This window comes from Spea bombifrons, chromosome 8 (assembly GCF_027358695.1).
Source record: "Spea bombifrons isolate aSpeBom1 chromosome 8, aSpeBom1.2.pri, whole genome shotgun sequence".
NCBI classification, from domain to species: domain Eukaryota; kingdom Metazoa; phylum Chordata; class Amphibia; order Anura; family Pelobatidae; genus Spea; species Spea bombifrons.
The window spans coordinates 42,029,315-42,049,699 of record NC_071094.1 but is presented as its reverse complement, the minus strand read 5'-3'; the positions used below and the strand labels follow the sequence as shown (position 1 = coordinate 42,049,699).

The 20,385-nt window shown below is 48.9% G+C and overlaps 2 protein-coding genes across 2 annotated transcripts; both read left to right on the top strand.

The window, feature by feature from the left end:
- The first annotated feature begins 317 nt into the window (after window positions 1-317).
- RPS5 (ribosomal protein S5) lies at window positions 318-3,080 on the top strand. The gene is made up of 6 exons (XM_053472659.1): window positions 318-370; window positions 1,604-1,709; window positions 1,842-2,051; window positions 2,505-2,633; window positions 2,767-2,865; window positions 2,951-3,080. Exons 2-6 carry the CDS (start codon window positions 1,605-1,607, stop codon window positions 3,017-3,019), a joined length of 612 nt encoding a protein of 203 aa, XP_053328634.1. The 5' UTR covers window positions 318-370; window position 1,604; the 3' UTR covers window positions 3,020-3,080.
- A 2,709-nt stretch (window positions 3,081-5,789) lies between these two features.
- SH3BP5L (SH3 binding domain protein 5 like) lies at window positions 5,790-9,731 on the top strand. Its single transcript, XM_053472658.1, has 7 exons — window positions 5,790-5,934; window positions 6,632-6,837; window positions 7,218-7,280; window positions 7,365-7,493; window positions 7,597-7,758; window positions 7,985-8,158; window positions 8,498-9,731. The coding sequence occupies exons 2-7, from the start codon at window positions 6,658-6,660 to the stop codon at window positions 8,903-8,905; spliced, it is 1,116 nt and encodes a 371-aa protein (XP_053328633.1). The 5' UTR covers window positions 5,790-5,934; window positions 6,632-6,657; the 3' UTR covers window positions 8,906-9,731.
- The last annotated feature ends 10,654 nt before the right edge of the window (window positions 9,732-20,385 follow it).

Below are 20,385 nucleotides of genomic sequence, written 5' to 3'. Positions count from 1 at the left end.
AACCTAAGAAATTGGTTAGTAAAGCTACGTAAAGTATAAGATGCCCCTGTGCCAGAGACCATGCCTTTACTTAAAGCGTTAAAATTTGCCAGTATCCAAAATGGAAGCTGGATTTGCAATACGTATGTGATGCCGGCCATGCGCCCACTTTTTAAATGGCGCTCCAGACGTGACGTAGCGACGCCTTCCCTCATCCAAAATGGCGCTTTTTTGCTGCGTTCGTCTATTATAGTAAGGGTGATGTGAGGGCAGAGCTGGCGTAGTGAGGACTGGGAGGAAGTGTGGGCCCCTGTATAACTGGCTAGGAGACCCCGCCCCGGCCTCTTTCCGCTCCGAGCGCCGACCGGTGAAGACATAGTCGAGGAGACACGTGAGTGTCCAGTGTGGTTTTATACTCTCTTTGCGGTTCTTACAGCGGTGTTATATCGGTGTATACGGCTTACTGGGCGGGTTACCGAGTCGGCGCGCGCGGGGTTTTGGGCCCGACGTGTAACTCTTAGCAGGAGGAATGGAACGCGTGTTAGAGGCCTGGCCTCCATGCCCCATACAGTGCATATTACATATACCCGCACATATCACACGAGTCTGCCAATAAACTCCCCTGTATATCGGTGCACATCGGGGCTCTGTCTCCCTGCTTGTTGTATATTTCATTATGGGTTTCTGGGGCTCCTTGTGCTAAAATGCGAGTCTGACTGGGACGGAGTGTGAGTGCGCTCACTGGAGTGTGTCTGACTTGTATGTATGTATATGTGTCATATATGTATATGTGTATTATACACAATCTTTTATATTACGGCCCCCGCACTCTGGATGTGTAATTGACAGGCAAATGTTTCTTGCTAACTTAACTCCTTTGTAACCCTCTCTATATAAGTGCTTGTATGTATATATGGTTAGTATGGTTCCTGCACTCCTTATGTGGATGCGTAATCCTGTGTATATTGAGCATATATGTGTGTAAATGTGCGTGTGTATGGATGTATATATGTTCATACATGTTCCCAGGCTCTGTGTAATCCTGTGTATATTGGATATGTATGTATGTGTGTATGTATATATATATATATTACACTCACCCTGATCTGTCCTCCATATACTCTTCAGTTCTATACGTTGCTTTTCAGCAGTATAAAGTGTTTGCTCTGCCTGATTTTATACACACAGTATGGCAGTGAAATGGTTAACTTTCCACCCCTGCTGGGGCTGAATGTTTTCACTTATTGAAAATTACTGATGGTATTCTTTGTGCGCTTCATGGATGCTGAGAGTCCGTAGTCTAAGTACCCCTGTGTGTTGCCCATCTGCCCTGTCCGTGGGTGGCCCCATTGGAGATCTGAGTTACTGGGTCTCCTTGAATGCCCCCCCTGCTTTGGACTGGCAGAACTTACAGTAAAGGGGGTCTCAACGGAGGCTTTTATTAACATTAAGTAGAAGCCTGACGTTCTTCCTTCTTCCTGGCAGCCTCATTATTTATATAGCGCTTTCATATAGCGCAGCGCTGTATGACGGTATCGGCATTTGCGTTTAATCTCGTGTGTATCTCTGGCTGAGCTGTCCGATATCGCGTTTCTTGATCTAATCCGTCGCTTGTTTCTTGCAGGATGGCAGACTGGGAGGGCGTTCCCGTAGGGGCCGAGACCCCCGAGATCAAACTGTTCGGGAAATGGAGTACAGACGATGTTCAGATTAATGACATCTCCCTGCAGGTAAGCATGCGCAGAAAGGGGAGTCTCTTTATGCTTCATATGGATTTGTTGCGCATGTTTGACGTACGTCTTACATCACTTCCTGGTTTTCACACAACTGGCGGCTGATTACCGTGATTTTGTGTCTTTCAGGATTACATTGCTGTAAAGGAGAAGTATGCCAAGTACCTGCCCCACAGCGGAGGCCGTTATGCTGCCAAGCGCTTCCGCAAGGCTCAGTGCCCTATTGTCGAGCGTCTCACAAACTCACTCATGATGCACGGGAGGAACAACGGCAAGAAGCTCATGACCGTCAGAATAGTGAAGCACGCCTTCGAGATCATCCACCTGCTGACTGGGGAGGTAATGACATCACAACCTTAGTAAAAAAAAAAAAAAAGACAGACCCCCTGATTGGCCGGTTTTGTCATACGGCTGGCTCGTATTTTAGCGCTACTGTCGTGCGGAGGTTAATTCTGCAGCTGTACGGCATACCGTGTGTGGTCTCGCTCTGCCCTGCGCGTACAGTGATTACCCCGTCTATTGAATATTTTTGGCGCTGAGGGTTGGGAAGACCTTAAGACAAAACCTGATCCTGGATAGAAGCAGCTTGAGTAAAGAAACGCGTTTTCCCGCTTGCCGTGTCGGACAGCTGGGGGGTCCTGGGCTCCAGAAATGTTATTCACGGGCAGCCTGGTTTTCCCCGCTCCTGCACATCGCACATAACTGTGTTGGGTGCTTTAAACTAGGAATACATGTTTCTTGGTGTGATGGGAGTTGCACTCTGTTTCTCACCGATTTGTGTTCTGGTTTTAGAACCCCCTGCAAGTTCTGGTGAATGCCATCATCAACAGCGGACCTCGTGAGGATTCCACTCGTATTGGAAGAGCTGGAACCGTGAGGAGACAGGCTGTGGACGTGTCGCCGCTGAGAAGAGTTAACCAGGTGATGACGGAGGGAGGGAAATAAAATGATGCGCGTAGTTCTGTGATATGGAGGGTCGTGAAGGAGTGCGTTGGGGTCCATGGAGAGTGATCACTGCGCGAGTGAGAATATTAACCCTCCGTCTTGTCCGTAGGCTATCTGGCTCCTGTGCACCGGCGCTCGTGAAGCTGCTTTCAGGAACATTAAGACCATTGCAGAGTGCGTGGCTGATGAGCTCATCAATGCCGCTAAGGTGAGCTTCGTACGCCGCTGAATGCTTAATAGCATTAACGGTATTTTAATATGGGCTCTAAATTCTATTTTTCTTCTCCCCGCAGGGCTCCTCCAACTCATACGCTATCAAGAAAAAGGACGAATTGGAGAGAGTAGCCAAATCCAACCGTTAAGCGCGTCGACATCCTAACGGGGGCATCCGGTGTCTCGTACAATAAAGAAATCTGTTATGTATTTGCGTCGCCTGTGTATTTTTTGTGTTCATAATCTTGTATTTCGTCATCTGCGTGATGACGCTGTGAGGCAAAGTAAGCCTTTTTGGAGTTGGGTGTTCATGAGAGGCGCCCCAGGATCCAGTAAAGCTTTAAGGTTCATAAGGTTAGTTATAGAAGGAGAATCTGAAGGATTGCATAACGTCGGTGGTAACTCAAAGATTATCTGAGAGTGAGAGCTGAGGCTTATTGAGTAAGGTTTGCAGGAGTGAAGGGGTTCCAACTCCCAAAAAACACTTCCAGCCCCGCTGAACTTCTGCTAGAAGCCCTGAGCTGCCCTGTATAATGTCAGTTTCAAGGTGCCTTTAAGATTTCACTATACATGAAATATTTGCTGCGAATGAGCCATCCTCGTGATGTACGCAGGAGCAGCAGAAAATGTGCTTGGGAATGAAACTGCCTCAAATGCCCTAACTATATAAATAGTGGTCAGGTCGGTACTAAAGCTCTCGCTGCACCCACAAAACGATTGCCCCGTCAATTTAAATAATGGGGTAACCAAATGTAGTAAAGAACACGCTATCTTGGTGATCCCCAGGGTTCCAGGTATCGAGGTAGGAATTTTAAAAATCCAAATGGCTGCTCCATCCCCCTATAATACAGCAAGAAACAGGCTCATACGCCGAGTGCCCCCAGCTAGCCGTCGGTGTGAGTGAGAAATGCCCCAGGTACTGATCACTCAATGCTGTAGTGCGGTTACTCTGGGGAGGGTAATGGGGGCCGCTTGGTTCTTTATTTCTGGTTTTGGTTCAGGTTATAAATCCTGCATCGTGGGAAGCGCCCATGACACCCAAATTTACCAAAAATGAAGAAGGAAAGTAACAGCTGTCTATGCAGTTACCTGAAAAGTGTTCTTGGTGGATGTCGGTCCTTCGTGATGGATACTTTAGCCAGAGATGTTCCTTGAGTTTCGTCTCGCTGGATGAGCTGTCAGACGGCGCGTCTTAATGCTTGCGCCGTTCTCTGAACTAAAATGAAGCCGGTAGCAGTATTTACATAAAGGCTTCACCGTGAAGTTATATGATTCTGTGGATTCTCCAGTATGGCTGCCTGAGTGCTGCGCATGCATACAGCCTCCCCCAGGGCATTTAGTCCCAGAATCCTTTATGCCCAGGCACGTGCATAGCATCCGTGACAGAGGAGTGGATGATGGGTCCGTGCGCATCCGCACGCAGCCCACGTGCTAGTGTAATCTGTATAGCGGCTTTATGGGGTAACGGGATTTACATTTCCCCTATACATTTCCTAGTCAGCGTAATGTATAGGCAAAAAGATACATCCTACAAAGCCATACCTTGTCACTTTTCAATAAAAGATACGCTTTCAGTTAATTTCATAATTTACCTGCAAATCCATTAATAGTTAATTGTGTACAGACCGTATTTTTTATTTGCATTTGGTGTCATTTTCCTCCTCCAATTTCATTTTTTACACAATTTATATTGTGCTGGTTTTGTGTCTCTCTGTGGCCATTTGAGTTATAGACTAATTAAAGTTTTTGTAGGAACGGACTTCATTAGCATCGCCATAAAGCATCAGCTCAGTGTGGCGTTTGAGCCGGGAAAGTCACCCAAAATATCACATGACTGACAGCAACAGCGGCTCCAGGTCTGCAGATAAAAGGGGTTTATTGGAACAAAATGTGAGAAAAACAGGTTTTTGTCACCGGCCGACATTACTGTATATAGCGCCGGGGGTTTATTACTGTATACAGCGCTGGGGGGTTATATTACTGTATACAGCGCTGGGGGGTATATTAGTGTATACAGCACTGGGGGTTATATTACTGTATGCAGCACTGGGGGGTTATATTACTGTATACAGTGCTGGGGTTATATTACTGTATACAGCGCTGGGGGGGTTATTACTGTATACAGCGCTGGGGGTTATATTACTGTATACAGTGCTGGGGTAATATTACTGTTTACAGCGCTGGGGGTTATATTACTGTATACAGTGCTGGGGGGTTATTACTGTATACAGTGCTGGGGGTTGTTACTGTATACAGTGCTGGGGGATATACTACTGTATACAGCTCCCCTTGCGAAAGTCTTGGCGTGAGAAGACGAGGCGGGATTCAGGGATTCGTCAGTAACAGGGATTATGCTTAGAACAGTATATTTAACCGAATAACCGATTATTATACATGACATTATACTGAGTTATGATATAATACTAGTGTGATGAGAGGGGCAGTAGGGTAGAAGGACCTTGTGCGACATCCCAGTTACACACAAAAGACTGCATGGCAGCTCCCCTCCAAGGTTTATGCGGTCCTTTGCTGACTTAGAATAATGAGGTTTTTCGTTATATGACAGGCACATCCTAAATACATCTTCCTCCCACACTGGTTTGAGTGAATCGAAGTCTCCATGGTAACAAAAAGGCACTGTTCTTCCTTTCCGGCACCACACCGGAAGTAATTTATCGCAATCGCCAACATGTACGAAAAAACTAGTAACACCTTGCACGAGGAATGATTTTCCGCCATTTTGTTGTACGTACGGCACATTTAAGCTTCACGCTGCGCACCCGTACGGAACCTTTTTATATTTCGCCATTTTCCCGTACGGACAGATTTACTTTTCCGAGGGAATGCCGTGCCCCATGTTGCTGTACGGAAACCTCGTAACTCTCTCCACCCACCTTAGTTTGCTATACCTGGCTTCCGGTTCCGGTGTAGCCGGGCGCTGCCGAGATCTAGGCAACTGGCCTGAGACTCCTGTGTAGTGTTTGGGGGGCCGCATGACGTCAGTGGCCGACCCGTGACGTGACGCGGGTGGGTCAACTCAATGACGTCTAAAGAGACTGTATAGGTGGGTGACATTGCACTGTTTACCTTTAAGAAAGCTGTATAGGTGTTTATGTTGTAGTAACAGATGTTCTAATGCCTCTCAGCCTGTATGATAATATCATGGAAATTAATGTATTTAGTTATTGATCTGATGAACATTTTAAGGTGTTTCCAGGGGTAACCAGTCGCAGGGGGAGTCATTTACACCCCAAAAACCGTCACATTGAGACCTTCTCCAGAAAGATCCAGACATCCTAGGGAGCGTTCAGAGGAGGGCGACTAAAATGGGGAAAGCCTAAGGGATCTCAATAGAGAAGAGAGAGAGAGGGAGAGGAATCTAAATACAAGAGACCATCATCTAAAACTAGAGGATCACATGCTTAGATGGATTGCAAGGAAGTTCTACTTTATTGAGTGGGTGGTAGATACATGGAACAGCCTCCCAGAAGAAGTGGTAGAGGGTAATACAGTGAGCGGATAGGCATATGGCTCCCGGATCTCAGATGAGATCAAAGACTCATAACTAATGGATATAAAACTATGGTGGGACATTTATGAGATTCTTAAGATATAATATTTATCGTTGTGTAGGTGTGATGGTAATGACTAGCGATGAGGGCTGTTTAAATAGTAATCGCTTTATATAACACTTCAGTATTGTTTACTGCGTTGTGCAATAACTCCATTCATTCACTAAACTTTTTCTCTCTATTGTGTAGGCTGTGAGCAGTTAGGCCGTCTCGCCATGGATGGGAAGGATCCATCTGAGGTGAGACTTCCGACTCCAGGGGCCGAGAGTGACAGCCACCCGGAGCTGGGGGAGCGCGGAGACAACACCCCTGACGCCAAGAGACAGAACGAGAGTGCCGGTGACGTAAAAAGAGAGGAAGGGGAGCCGGAGGAAGAATTAGATCCCAGAATACAGGTGTGGAGTCTGTTCTTTAGTCTTTCATTAGTCAGTGTGTCTGGCTGGGCGATTAAGATCTAGCCATTCTATTGTTTCCTGCCGGCAGTAAGATAAGGAGTCGGGGTGTTTAGTAGATCGGGGATCAGATAACAGAGCGAGAATCATACAAATGGCTGATATGCAGCCGCCGGAAATCATTATATTCTGGGGCAAAAACTACAACTTTAAAGAATAGAAAACAGAATGAATTCAGTGGTCACTTAGTTACTGCATTACTTGAAATTCCTCATTTTTTCTGGTTGAGCTATTTCTTTTCTGTTTTTCTTGTTCTGCTTCTCCACCTCCCTGGTCTCTTCATGTTAACCCTTAATATGTCACTTTTATGTCTGCCGTCTCAGGAGGAGTTGGAACGCCTGAACCAGGCAAGCGAGGAGATCAACCAGCTGGAGCTACAGTTGGATGTAAGTTGTGTGGAGACGTTTACTGGATTTCCACCTCTATTCCGGCGGCGGTTATTGAGTTGTCGCCCCTCTCTCTCCCTGTAGGATGCCCGCACGGCATACAGGCGGATACTCACTGAGTCTGCGAGGCGACTCAACGCTCTAGCCACTCAGCTTGGAGCGTGCATAGAAAAGGCCAGGCCGTACTATGAAGCTAGGCGACTGGCCAAGGAGGTATTTATATAAATATAATATATATATATATATATATATATATATATATAAACTAGCTTCTTCTGATTGTCAGAATGAAATAAACCATATCATACCCGTGCAGGCTCAGCAGGACACGCACAGCGCAGCCCTGCGGTACGAGAGGGCAGTCAGTATGCATTCTGCCGCCCGGGAGATGGTGTTTGTAGCCGAACAGGGAGTCACCGCAGATAAAAACAGACTGGATCCAACGTGGCAAGAAATGCTGAACCATGCAACATGCAAAGTGAGGGGGGAGAGTGTGATTTGGGAGAGAATTATCTGATGGGTGAGGATAGAGGGAGGGATGGTAAGAGGGCCCTCTCTGTGTGCTGTATACAAAACGCTAAGCCCTGTAATATAATGCATCAGGGTTATCTTGTTGGCACAACATCATCTATCCCTTGATTCTCCCTTTCCGTCTCTCTTGGTTAATCTTCCTCCCTCATATGCGTTTTCTGACCGCTCGCCAGGTGAATGAAGCGGAAGAGGAGCGGCTGCGCAGCGAGTTTGAGCATCAGCGAGTGACCCGTCAGTGTCACGAGGCCGAAGCTCGAGTGCAGACTTTACAGAAGAGCCTGAGACGCGTCATCATCAAAAGTCGCCCCTACTTCGAGCTGAAGGTCCAGTTCAACACGGTGCTAGAGGTGAGAGCTGTGGTGTTACTCGTCAAAGGGCATAAGGTTTCGTAGGTTCTGCGTTACCCAGGACTAGAAGTGCCAAGTATATGACTTTGCCCCAAGTGTCTCTGCCGTACAGGACCAAGGTGGTGTCTGCGTCACTGTTTAACAATGTGGTGGTAGAACGCCTCGTATTCTTGGAACCTGTCCTTGCGAGACGATGGCCCGTGACCAAAAAGTTAATTGCCTTTTAATGTGTTACCCTCATCTTGATCTATGAGGGACATGTCCTGACCTCTGCATTTTAGAACTGAATCAGAGAGTTCGTTTTACTCTCCTGTGCCTTTTTTTGTTGCTGTGTTACAGGAGCACAAAGCTCGTGTCACTTCTCTGGAGGCTTCTGTGGCCCAAGCAAAGCTCCGATACTCCGGAACGCTACGTAATTTAGAGTTGATCAGCGAGGAGATCCATGCTCGCCGCACTCAAGGACCTCTCATGACCCTTCGCGCTCCTCCGCTTGGAGCTGAAGCCCCTTACTCCATGCAAGATGGAGAAGGGGGTCCGTCGGCCGATACAATATCTCTTCTCAGCCTGCAGACCATTGCATCTGATCTTCAGAAGAGCGATTCCGTAGAACACTTGAGGGGCTTGGGGGACGTAACTAGTCTCGACGGGAGGGTAGAAGATGAAGAGAATGATGGGGCAGGTAGGGAGAGAGCAGGTGAGAGAGGGGGAGGTGGGGCATTTAGACATCACAGGAGTGTTAGTCTGTGAGAGAATAAATTAGGTACAGAGACGTATCAGTCTATGAAAGGACTTTGTTAGATTTTAGAGCGATCAGGGATAACCAGGGCTTGCTAGAGACATCAGAGGATAGGTGAGGTTGTCCAATTGCCCTGGGTGAGAGCAGAATTAACTTCATGACAATTTAGCTAAAGGCTTGGGGTTTTGGGGTAGATAAGAAAGGGAGACGTCTTATTACTTAAACAGCAGCCGCTGTGCTCCTGACTATGTAATAAGAAAGCTGCTGCCATAAACTTCTAGGAGCTTCTGGATGGGGCTATATAATAAACCCCATCTTGACTGGCATAGGATGGTCGGGGGCATGCGCTAATTGCTTACGGTCTAGGAGAGAGTTCTCAATTTATAAACCTCGCAAATGCTCGATTTCCTCGCAAAAACAGGCGGCCGTCCAGAGAGGACCCCTCTGTGCGGAGTAATCGTCACGGGCCCCAAATGTCATGCCAAGGAAACCTGTCAGTATTGGAGAGCCCCAAAGAGACCCTACTTTCTAGATTATCTTAACCATGTTTTGTAGCCGAAGATGACGACATTGGCCCAAGTACACGCAGAAGGAGAAGACAAGGAGATGTTCCGGTCCTGGCGACAGGGTAGGGACAGACCGGAGATGTCTCGCTGCTATGAGAACGTTGTCTGTTTGATGCAGCGCTACAAACTGTCTCTTTAAACGTACCTCGGCGTGTCCTTGTCTGAAAATTAGCGTATGTGTATATAGATGCGGGCGCTGGCTAATGTATATATTACTGTATAGCACAGGCTGTGTAAATATACCCAATAAAACATATAGTTCAAGGCAAAAGACCAGGCTGCTTGCGTTTTTCAAAGGGTCCCTTTTGGGGTATTTGAAGCCGGATGGTGACTGTGTAGGAAGAGAGTATTTATTTGTAAGGGGTATTTATTATAATGTTATTACATATTATTATTACATATTATCTTCACACAATCTTATTAAAAATTAATAATAATTAGGAGCTCTCTAACAATGTTACCCAAAGATACGTTATCGTGAGACGTTTCATGTCTGTTGGGGGGCAGCGGGCTACTTAATTGGATGATCGCCTAGATTCAGGATCGATTTATGTCTTATGTTTACGTTCACTTATTGTATTAACCATACATCATCCTGGGACCTTACGCTCCTTCCTGCGATGGCATCCATCTGGAGCTGCCATCTTGGCCATTTAAAACGGGACACTTATATATTCTACGCATTGCAGATCAGGCGGTACGCACTTTGGGGGCATGCGTCAGACTAACCAGCAAGAAGGGGGCCTTGGCCCCCTTCTCCAGGACACGCCACGTTTTCAGATATTGCTGAACACCACGGGTAAAGTGCTGCCCCCGCAGCGCGAGGAGTATAAACTCAAGGAGAGGAACCAAGTTCTCCATCCAACACTCCATGCCCTACTATAATCCAGGTGTCCAAATTGGGTCTGCCTTTAGGGGGCGTGGCTAGATACAGGGAGTGGTTGGCCAGGACCGCCCACCATACCTTAAGAGCCGCCCCATATATCCAGAGCGCTGCCTCCATTGGGCTCCTTGAGCTGGTCCAGGGGAGTTCAGATGATCTCAACCGACCCACTGCCCCAAAATCAGGACTGTCTCGCAAAACAACTTGACACTCGGAAGTATGCCCGCACCGCAGGGCAGCATTTTACTATTATATTTATCTTGGTAAAACATGGCTGGGGTGGTCGTCCCCACTCTACGTCCGTCTAAAAATCCAAACCCGCGTGGCCAGATCATGAATGTATCTGAGTGTTTAATCCTGCAGTGCTATGAACCTCAAGGTTACGTCTGCGTTATCTATAGGAAAATCCACCAAGGTGTTCAAGGTCAGTACGGAGAACGAGCGGAGCGGAGGATCGTTTCATCCCTGGATCTCCACCGAGGAGCTCCCTGGAGATCAGAGGAAAGGAAGCGAGAGGCTGCTAACAGCAAGGAAATAAAAGGCGTGGAATTCACCGCCAAGCGGCGTTCCTGCGTCATTCCAACTCATTTAGCATGAATCCCAAAACACAAAGCTGCCTTGGACTGAAAAGACGTTCCGACTTAAACGTGTCGGGCTTATTAGTCAACGTAATTGCCTCGATTTAACCCTCTCAGCTCACACCATAGATTCGGGGAAAGAAGCGCAGAGAAATGACATGGTGACGATTCCAAATTGGAATCTTGGAATCGAAGTGTTTGGGGCGAAGTCCCAGGCGCTGCAGCTGAAGACTTTAAGAGAGGGTTTCGTTAAAGAGTGATGGGATTGGAGGAGGGGAAATGTTACAACAAGAGGCCATCATCTACAACTAGAAGGCTTAGATGGGATGTAAGGTAGTTTTACTTTACTGAGAGGGTGGTAGATAAATGGAACAGCCTCCCAGCAGAGATGGCAGCGGGCAATACGGCAAGGGAATTTAAACATGGGTGGGATAGGCATACAGCTCCTGAATCTAAGGCGAGACCGACGACTAAGGTTTGAGTCTTTACAGCAGGAGAAACGGGCATTAGGGTTACTGCTGTGGTCCTATACAAATGTTTAATATGCCTGAAGAGACCTTGAAAGCTTGCAATTTATTATACTTCACGTCATCCTTCCGTTAATCGGATTACCATCATATATGTCCAGCTGACACAAATTTACATCGCTGGATGCTGGCGCGCGTATGCACTACTTCATGCAGTCACTTTTTACATGCATAATGTAAGCCATTATGTGGAATCTGTGCCCAGACTGAGTCACGGTGACTATTATGCGGCACGTGACCCCGCGCTGCTTTCATGTCCTGATTATAGACTCAGAGATTCTGTGCTGTATGAATAGAAATGACCCATTTCTGTTATTCTTCCACATTTTCGCCACCATTAATGTTTATTGCACTAAATAACTAGCGGCCTATTAGAACAGAGGATCGACCGCCTGGCTACCGACTGCCGTCGGTGCGGGGAGCCGGCAGGCAGCGCAGGGTTATATTGGGAATTGGGGAATATAATATATAGGCTTTGGTGCACGCTGAAGATCCTCCTCCAAAAAGCACTGTGTGTGGGACACGGTCTCCTGGTGTTGGGATCTCGCTCGTGCTTCTGTAGGGTAACCTTAGGCGGATCATCCTGTTCCCTTTAGGAGAAGGATAGGGGGAGTAACGTGAAGTCAGGGGAGTCCGCAGGAGGAGAGCAAGAGGTGGAAATTATCCGTCTTAAATTTTGCGCATCGATCAATTGAATAATTGTGTATCCTACTGAGCATGGATGGTTCTGGACGACCTGCGCCAAACCAGGGATAACTCTATTTCAAGCTCTCCGGCCTCCGGGTTCCTTCCCAGAAGATCGCCGCCAAGTAGGATTCCCACACAAGGCTAGCGTGACTGTCTGTGTTCTGTACAGGTGAGGCTACTACAGCATCAACCGCGATCAACGGCGTTGGCCAACACTCCACAACATTCTGGTGATGCCTCAACTGGGAGGTGGGATTTCTGCAGACATCACCCGTTTCCTGCCCCTGTACCACCCCTAGGCCAGCTTTCTCACATACCTCCTGCCCCTCACACACAGGCAGTCTCTCCCTCTTGTGTTTCCTCAGCCCGCATTATCTCATTATCCCCTCTGCTCTCTGTCTCAGCTAATCTCCTATTTCATGTCCCTTTCCCCTGGGCCTGTCTCTTCCTACCCTACACTCTCTCCTTCTCTCCATCACATCTGCTCGTCGGGATGATGCTACAGAGGTCTCTTGAGGAGTCCAATTTGGCAAATCCAATTCCGGGACGCCTGGGACCATTATGATGGGGTTACCAGAAGGTCCCATTGACCAGGAACAGGCTTCAGGAATGGTGCTAGAAGCCCAACGGAGAGCTCCGTCTACTGAATTCACTTTTACGCCTATGAAAGGCGACGAGGAGCAACTCCGCCGACAGTGAATTTGGCAGACTGTACCTGCTGAGCTGGCCTAAAAAGTCACCGGATATCAACTCAACGATGAGACTGTATTGGAAGGAGATCCTGCTCAGGATGACTCCGTTGGGACGCGGGTCTTATTATAGCCTCATGCAATATTATGAGCGTATGATGTCATTGTTACCGGATTTTATCTGCATTCTCCGGTAATTTTCCAGGTTTTAAGAAAGGCAGCTAAACGGTTAAGCTTATAAAATAGCCAGGAAAGAAAAAAATATGAATGCATCTAAATAGGAGCAATTTTCTTTTCTTTAAGAGTAAGAATTGGCCAGAGGCGATCTGCAGGGAGAGCGAGCGGGGAGGGGAGAGCGAGCGGGCGGGCGGGAGAGCAGGCTGTGTGTGTTGGGAGAGATCAGAGAGGCCCAGCTGGTGACAAGGTGACACACTGGGCACTTGCGTACCCGCTGAGCTCTGCCTGGCCTCCTCTGCCAGCTACTCCCGGCCCCATTTATCTCACCGGCAGCGTCCCCTCTGAGCTGACCCGCGACCAATCAGCCCAGAGGGGTTTCATTACCCCAACCACACCCTGGCGTTTTCCGCTGGAACCATTGAGGTACAGTGCAGCCCTGCACCATGCATGGTTCATAAAGAGTCCCTTTTAACCGTTTCCACGCTGGAGCCCCTTACACACTGCCTCTGGTCTGCCCCATGCTTTCTAGTTCTGCCCCTGTGCCGGCTCCTGGCCCCACACATTTTACCCTTTTATCTGCCGTCCATAGTGAGTGCCGCCCTGCCGCAGAGCGAACGCAAAACCCGACAGCCACGATGTCTCTCATTCTCTTATTGGTTTCCCAGTTCTGTGTTCACCTGTCTCCCCGATACCACCTGTCTATCCCCTCTACAGCCCCTTTTCATCCCCACAGCCCTGTCTCACCCTTTCCTGCCCGGTCTCACCCCTTTCCTGCCCCTGTGTCACCAGTTTTATGGCCCTGTACACCTGTCTCACCCGTTTTTTGCCCCACTACACCTCTCTCACCCATTTCCTGCCCCCTGTACACCTGTCTCACCCGTTTTCTGCCCCCTGTACACCTGTCTCACCCATTTCCTGCCCCTGTACACCTGTCTCACCATTTCCTGCCCCTGTACCACCCCTAGGCCAGCTCTGTCACACACCTCCTGCCCCGCACACACAGGCGGTCTCTCCCTTGTGTGTTTCCTCAGCCCAGATTATCTCATTATCCCCTCTGCTCTCTGTCTCAACTAATCTCCTATTTCATGTCCCTTTCCCCTGGGCCTGTCTCTTCCTGTCCTGCACTCTCTCCTCCTCTCCATCTATCCCTCTCCGCTCCCTGTCTTGGTCCTCTTCCCAGTGTGGTTGTTTCTCACTTCTCCCCCTCTTCTCTATCACTCTCTCTCTTTCTCTCACTCCCTCTATCTCTCTCTCTTTCTCTCACTCCCTCTATCTCTCTCATTCTCTCTCTCTCTCACTCCCTCTATCTCTCTCATTCTCTCTCTCACTCCCTCTATCTCTCTCATTCTCTCTCTCACTCCCTCTATCTCTCTCTCTCCACCCCTGTCACACACACTCTCGCATCCTCTGTCTGTCTGTCCGTCCGTCCCTCTGTCTCTCAGTGGGAGGTTGATGTAAAGAGACAGGAGGGGGAGGGGGGAGAAGGAGGAGAGAGGGGAGGAGAGAGACAGACAGCTAGAGAGAAAAAGAGAGGGAGGAGGGAGAGCGCAGGATGAGACAGCCCGAGACAGCCTGTCTGCCGAGCTACTGCGCTGAGGCCTAAGAGAGCCCCGGCCCGGAGAGTCAGGCGCTGCCGGAAGAAGAGACGTCAACTTTCCCCAGCATTCACACCCGGGGCAGGAAGACGGCATCCGCATCCCAGGTCGGGGCAAAGAGACGGCACCCACACCCCGAGCTGGTGCAAAGAGACGGCACCCACACACCGGGCTGGGGCAAAGAGACGGCACCCACACCCCGAGCTGGGGCAAAGAGACGGCACCCGCACCCCGGGCTGGGGCAAAGAGACGGAACCCGAACCCCGAGCTGGGGCAAAGAGACGGCACCCGCACCCCGGGCTGGGGCAAAGAGACGGGGCAGCAGGTACAGGGATCCATAACCTCATCCCTGCAGGCAGCCAATGCAAGCCAGGTCACCCCCGACTGTGTGTACATCATATAAATGTCATGTGTGTATCACATATGTGTATATATATATTGTGTGTGTGTGTGTACATCATATATGTGTAGACTATGTGTGTGTGTGTGTGTGTGTGTGTGTGTGGATATGATATATATGTGTATTTATAAATACACTAAGTGTGCGTATATATTATATATGTAGATATACACTATGTGTCTACGGTGTGCACATGCAGTGGCTGCCTATATACCCAGATATATGACATATAAATCTATATGCACACAGCGCCCAGGTGTACTTACTGTCTCTGTGTGTACCGGTGATGGAGCGTGTACCTGTCTCTGCGTGTACCGGTGATGGAGCGTGTACCTGTCTCTGTGTGTAACGGTGATGGAGCGTGTACCTGTCTCTGCGTGTACCGGTGATGGAGCGTGTACCTGTCTCTGTGTGTACCGGTGATGGAGCGTGTACCTGTCTCTGTGTGTACCGGTGATGGAGCGTGTACCTGTCTCTGCGTGTACCGGTGATGGAGCGTGTACCTGTCTCTGTGTGTACTGGTGATGGCGCGTGTACCTGTCTCTGTGTGTACTGGTGATGGCGCGTGTACCTGTCTCTGCGTGTACCGGTGATGGAGCGTGTACCTGTCTCTGCGTGTACCGGTGATGGAGCGTGTACCTGTCTCTGCGTGTACCGGTGATGGAGCGTGTACCTGTCTCTGCGTGTACCGGTGATGGAGCGTGTACCTGTCTCTGCGTGTACCGGTGATGGAGCGTGTACCTGTCTCTGCGTGTACCGGTGACGGAGCGTGTACCTGTCTCTGCGTGTACCGGTGATGGAGCGTGTACCTGTCTCTGCGTGTACCGGTGATGGAGCGTGTACCTGTCTCTGCGTGTACCGGTGATGGAGCGTGTACCTGTCTCTGCGTGTACCGGTGATGGAGCGTGTACCTGTCTCTGCGTGTACCGGTGATGGAGCGTGTACCTGTCTCTGGGTGTACCGGTGATGGAGCGTGTACCTGTCTCTGCGTGTACCGGTGATGGAGCGTGTACCTGTCTCTGCGTGTACTGGTGATGGAGCGTGTACCTGTCTCTGCGTGTACCGGTGATGGAGCGTGTACCTGTCTCTGCATGTACCGGTGATGGAGCGTGTACCTGTCTCTGCATGTACCGGTGATGGAGCGTGTACCTGTCTCTGTGTGTACCGGTGATGGAGCGTGTACCTGCCTGTGTGTTCCGGTAATGGAGGTGTGTACCTGTCTGTGTATACCAGTGATGGAGGTATTTAGTGCTCTGTGTATACCAGTGATGGAGGTGTGTAGCGCTCTGTGTATACCAGTGGTGGAGGTGTGTACCTGTCTGTGTATACTAGTGATGGAGGTGTGTACCGCTCTGTGTATACCAGTGGTGGAGGTGTGTAGCGCTCTGTGTATACCAGTGATGGAGGTGTGTACCTGTCTGTGTATACTAGTGATGGAGGTGTGTACCTGTCTGTGTATACCAGTGGTGGAGGTGTGTAGCGCTCTGTGTATACCAGTGGTGGAGGTGTGTAGCGCTCTGTGTATACCAGTGGTGGAGGTGTGTAGCGCTCTGTGTATACCAGTGGTGGAGGTGTGTAGCGCTCTGTGTATACCAGTGATGGAGGTGTGTACCTGTCTGTGTATACCAGTGATGGAGGTGTGTACCTGTCTGTGTATACCAGTGATGGAGGTGTGTACCTGTCTGTGTATACCAGTGATGGAGGTGTGTACCTGTCTGTGTATACCAGTGGTGGAGGTGTGTACCTGTCTGTGTATACCAGTGGTGGAGGTGTGTAGCGCTCTGTGTATACCAGTGGTGGAGGTGTGTAGCGCTCTGTGTATACCAGTGATGGAGGTGTGTACCTGTCTGTGTATACCAGTGATGGAGGTGTGTACCTGTCTGTGTATACCAGTGATGGAGGTGTGTACCTGTCTGTGTATACCAGTGATGGAGGTGTGTACCTGTCTGTGTATACCAGTGGTGGAGGTGTGTACCTGTCTGTGTATACCAGTGGTGGAGGTGTGTAGCGCTCGGTGTATACCAGTGGTGGAGGTGTGTAGCGCTCGGTATATACCAGTGGTGGAGGTGTGTAGCGCTCTGTGTATACCAGTGGTGGAGGTGTGTAGCGCTCGGTGTATACCAGTGGTGGAGGTGTGTAGCGCTCTGTGTATACCAGTGGTGGAGGTGTGTAGCGCTCTGTGTATACCAGTGGTGGAGGTGTGTAGCGCTCTGTGTATACCAGTGGTGGAGGTGTGTAGCGCTCGGTGTATACCAGTGGTGGAGGTGTGTAGCGCTCGGTGTATACCAGTGGTGGAGGTGTGTAGCGCTCGGTGTATACCAGTGGTGGAGGTGTGTAGTGCTCGGTGTATACCAGTGGTGGAGGTGTGTAGCGCTCGGTGTATACCAGTGGTGGAGGTGTGTAGCGCTCGGTGTATACCAGTGGTGGAGGTGTGTAGCGCTCTGTGTATACCAGTGGTGGAGGTGTGTAGCGCTCGGTGTATACCAGTGGTGGAGGTGTGTAGCGCTCGGTGTATACCAGTGGTGGAGGTGTGTAGCGCTCGGTGTATACCAGTGGTGGAGGTGTGTAGCGCTCGGTGTATACCAGTGGTGGAGGTGTGTAGCGCTCTGTGTATACCAGTGGTGGAGGTGTGTACCTGTCTGTGTATACCAGTGGTGGAGGTGTGTAGCGCTCGGTATATACCAGTGGTGGAGGTGTGTAGCGCTCTGTGTATACCAGTGGTGGAGGTGTGTAGCGCTCGGTGTATACCAGTGGTGGAGGTGTGTAGCGCTCTGTGTATACCAGTGGTGGAGGTGTGTAGCGCTCTGTGTATACCAGTGGTGGAGGTGTGTAGCGCTCTGTGTATACCAGTGGTGGAGGTGTGTAGCGCTCGGTGTATACCAGTGGTGGAGGTGTGTAGCGCTCGGTGTATACCAGTGGTGGAGGTGTGTAGCGCTCGGTGTATACCAGTGGTGGAGGTGTGTAGTGCTCGGTGTATACCAGTGGTGGAGGTGTGTAGCGCTCGGTGTATACCAGTGGTGGAGGTGTGTAGCGCTCGGTGTATACCAGTGGTGGAGGTGTGTAGCGCTCTGTGTATACCAGTGGTGGAGGTGTGTAGCGCTCGGTGTATACCAGTGGTGGAGGTGTGTAGCGCTCGGTGTATACCAGTGGTGGAGGTGTGTAGCGCTCGGTGTATACCAGTGGTGGAGGTGTGTAGCGCTCGGTGTATACCAGTGGTGGAGGTGTGTAGCGCTCGGTGTATACCAGTGGTGGAGGTGTGTAGCGCTCGGTGTATACCAGTGGTGGAGGTGTGTAGCGCTCGGTGTATACCAGTGGTGGAGGTGTGTAGCGCTCGGTGTATACCAGTGGTGGAGGTGTGTAGCACATCATGATTGTAATTTCCTGCAGACTTTGATGTGACCTCTGCTGTAAATAAATAGAACCAGGTGTCTGGGAGAAATAAATAAAGTCCTGAGCTGGACTGTCTGTGTATATGTTGCGCCGGGGATCTGTCTGCAAGTAGAAGTGATATGTTGGTATGTTTGATTAGTATATGTGTGAGTGATGAGGAGATATGTTTGATTAGTATATGTGTGAGTGATGGGGAGATATGTTTGATTAGTATATGTGTGAGTGATGAGGAGATATGTTTGATTAGTATATGTGTGAGTGATGGGGAGATATGTTTGATTAGTATATGTGTGAGTGATGGGGAGATATGTTTGATTAGTATATGTGTAGATGATGGGGAGATATGTTTGATTAGTATATGTGTGAGTGATGGGGAGATATGTTTGATTAGTATATGTGTGAGTGATGGGGAGATATGTTTGATTAGTATATGTGTGAGTGATGGGGAGATATGTTTGATTAGTATATGTGTAGATGATGGGGAGATATGTTTGATTAGTATATGTGTGATTGATGGGGAGATATGTTTGATTAGTATATGTGTGAGTGATGGGGAGGTGATATGTTTGATATGTATGTGTTTTGTAGATATGGGGCTCCCTTTTACCTTGTGAATGAGATCTGATATTTGGATGGAGGGATCCATCCTATGGCTATAATTATCACAGTGCGGATCCCTTTGTTTTGTGTGTGTGTGTGTATATATATATAGTACTGGGGGGATCTGTTTGATCTGTGTGTGTGTGTGTGTGTGTATATATATATATATTAGTACGGGGGGGTCTGCATATAGCACTGAAGGGCACTATCTCTACGTATAGGATAGCATTTGCCGTACATATAAGAACAGCTGGTATTCCTAATCCGTATACACTGATGTGGGCAGATCTCCTAAACGCCGCGTATATCTGGAATGCATCACATTTTTGAGGATTCATTGCATTTGTTGCTATTTTTTCTGCATAGATTAAGGTGGATTCCGGCATTATCCGGATCTCTCCTCTCCTCTGCTCTATTCTGTCAGTATACTCCGCTGATGACATCTATTATATATATATATATATATATAAATATATATATATAGCACTTAAACGGGATCACTTCTGTCTCTACATTAAGGGGGGGTCCCTATATAACAGCCAGCTTGCCCCCCGCTTTGCCGCATCGCCTATCCGTGTGCCGAGGATTCTCATGTATGACTAACGAACTCCCGTGTTATGTTCCAGGGCATGTGACCCCTCATCGTAAACCCCGCATCATGTGACAAGACCCCCGGCCATCGAGCTCAGGATTCGTAGACCGTATACCGAAAATTACCATAAAGAAAAGTAAGTCCGCCAGAGATATCGCTCCCGTGTGCCGGCGCGCAGCATTCAGACCCGTCCGGCCCGTATGGTCACCCGTTATTCCTGCTGGACTCGTCTGAGATCCAGGAGCCATATGCCGACCCCGCGCATGTTTAACCCCCTCGCTGTATTACCCTCTACCGCTTCTGATGTTAGATTCTGGACTCTGTGCTTTGTTAAATCCCCTTTTGTATTTAGATGTCTCTCTCCCACCCCCCTCTGTCTCTTCTGCCCCCCAAGCTCAGTAACCATCAGTGCGTCGAGGTCATGGATCTCTTGGAGAGTTAATCTTGATGGACTGTTGTGACCTTTTTACACTCATCATGTGACCCTTTAAAACATGAATTGTTCGGTTAATTATGCCTTTTATTCATCATTAGTAAATACACTCTCTCTCTCCTCTTCTCTTTGCATGTCTCTCTTTCTCCATACTACTCACTCACTCTCTCTCTCTCTATGTCCCTCCCTCTCTTGCGTTCTCTCCTTCTCCCATACTGTTTTTTTTTATCCATCTCTCTTTTTTTTCTCACTTTCTCCCATTCTCTTTTTGTATGCCCCTCTCTCTCCTTTTCCCTTACTGTTCTTTATCCATTCTCTCTGTCTCTGTCTGTCTCTCTCTCTCCCTCTCTCACCCTTTCTCTTTGTTTGTCTCG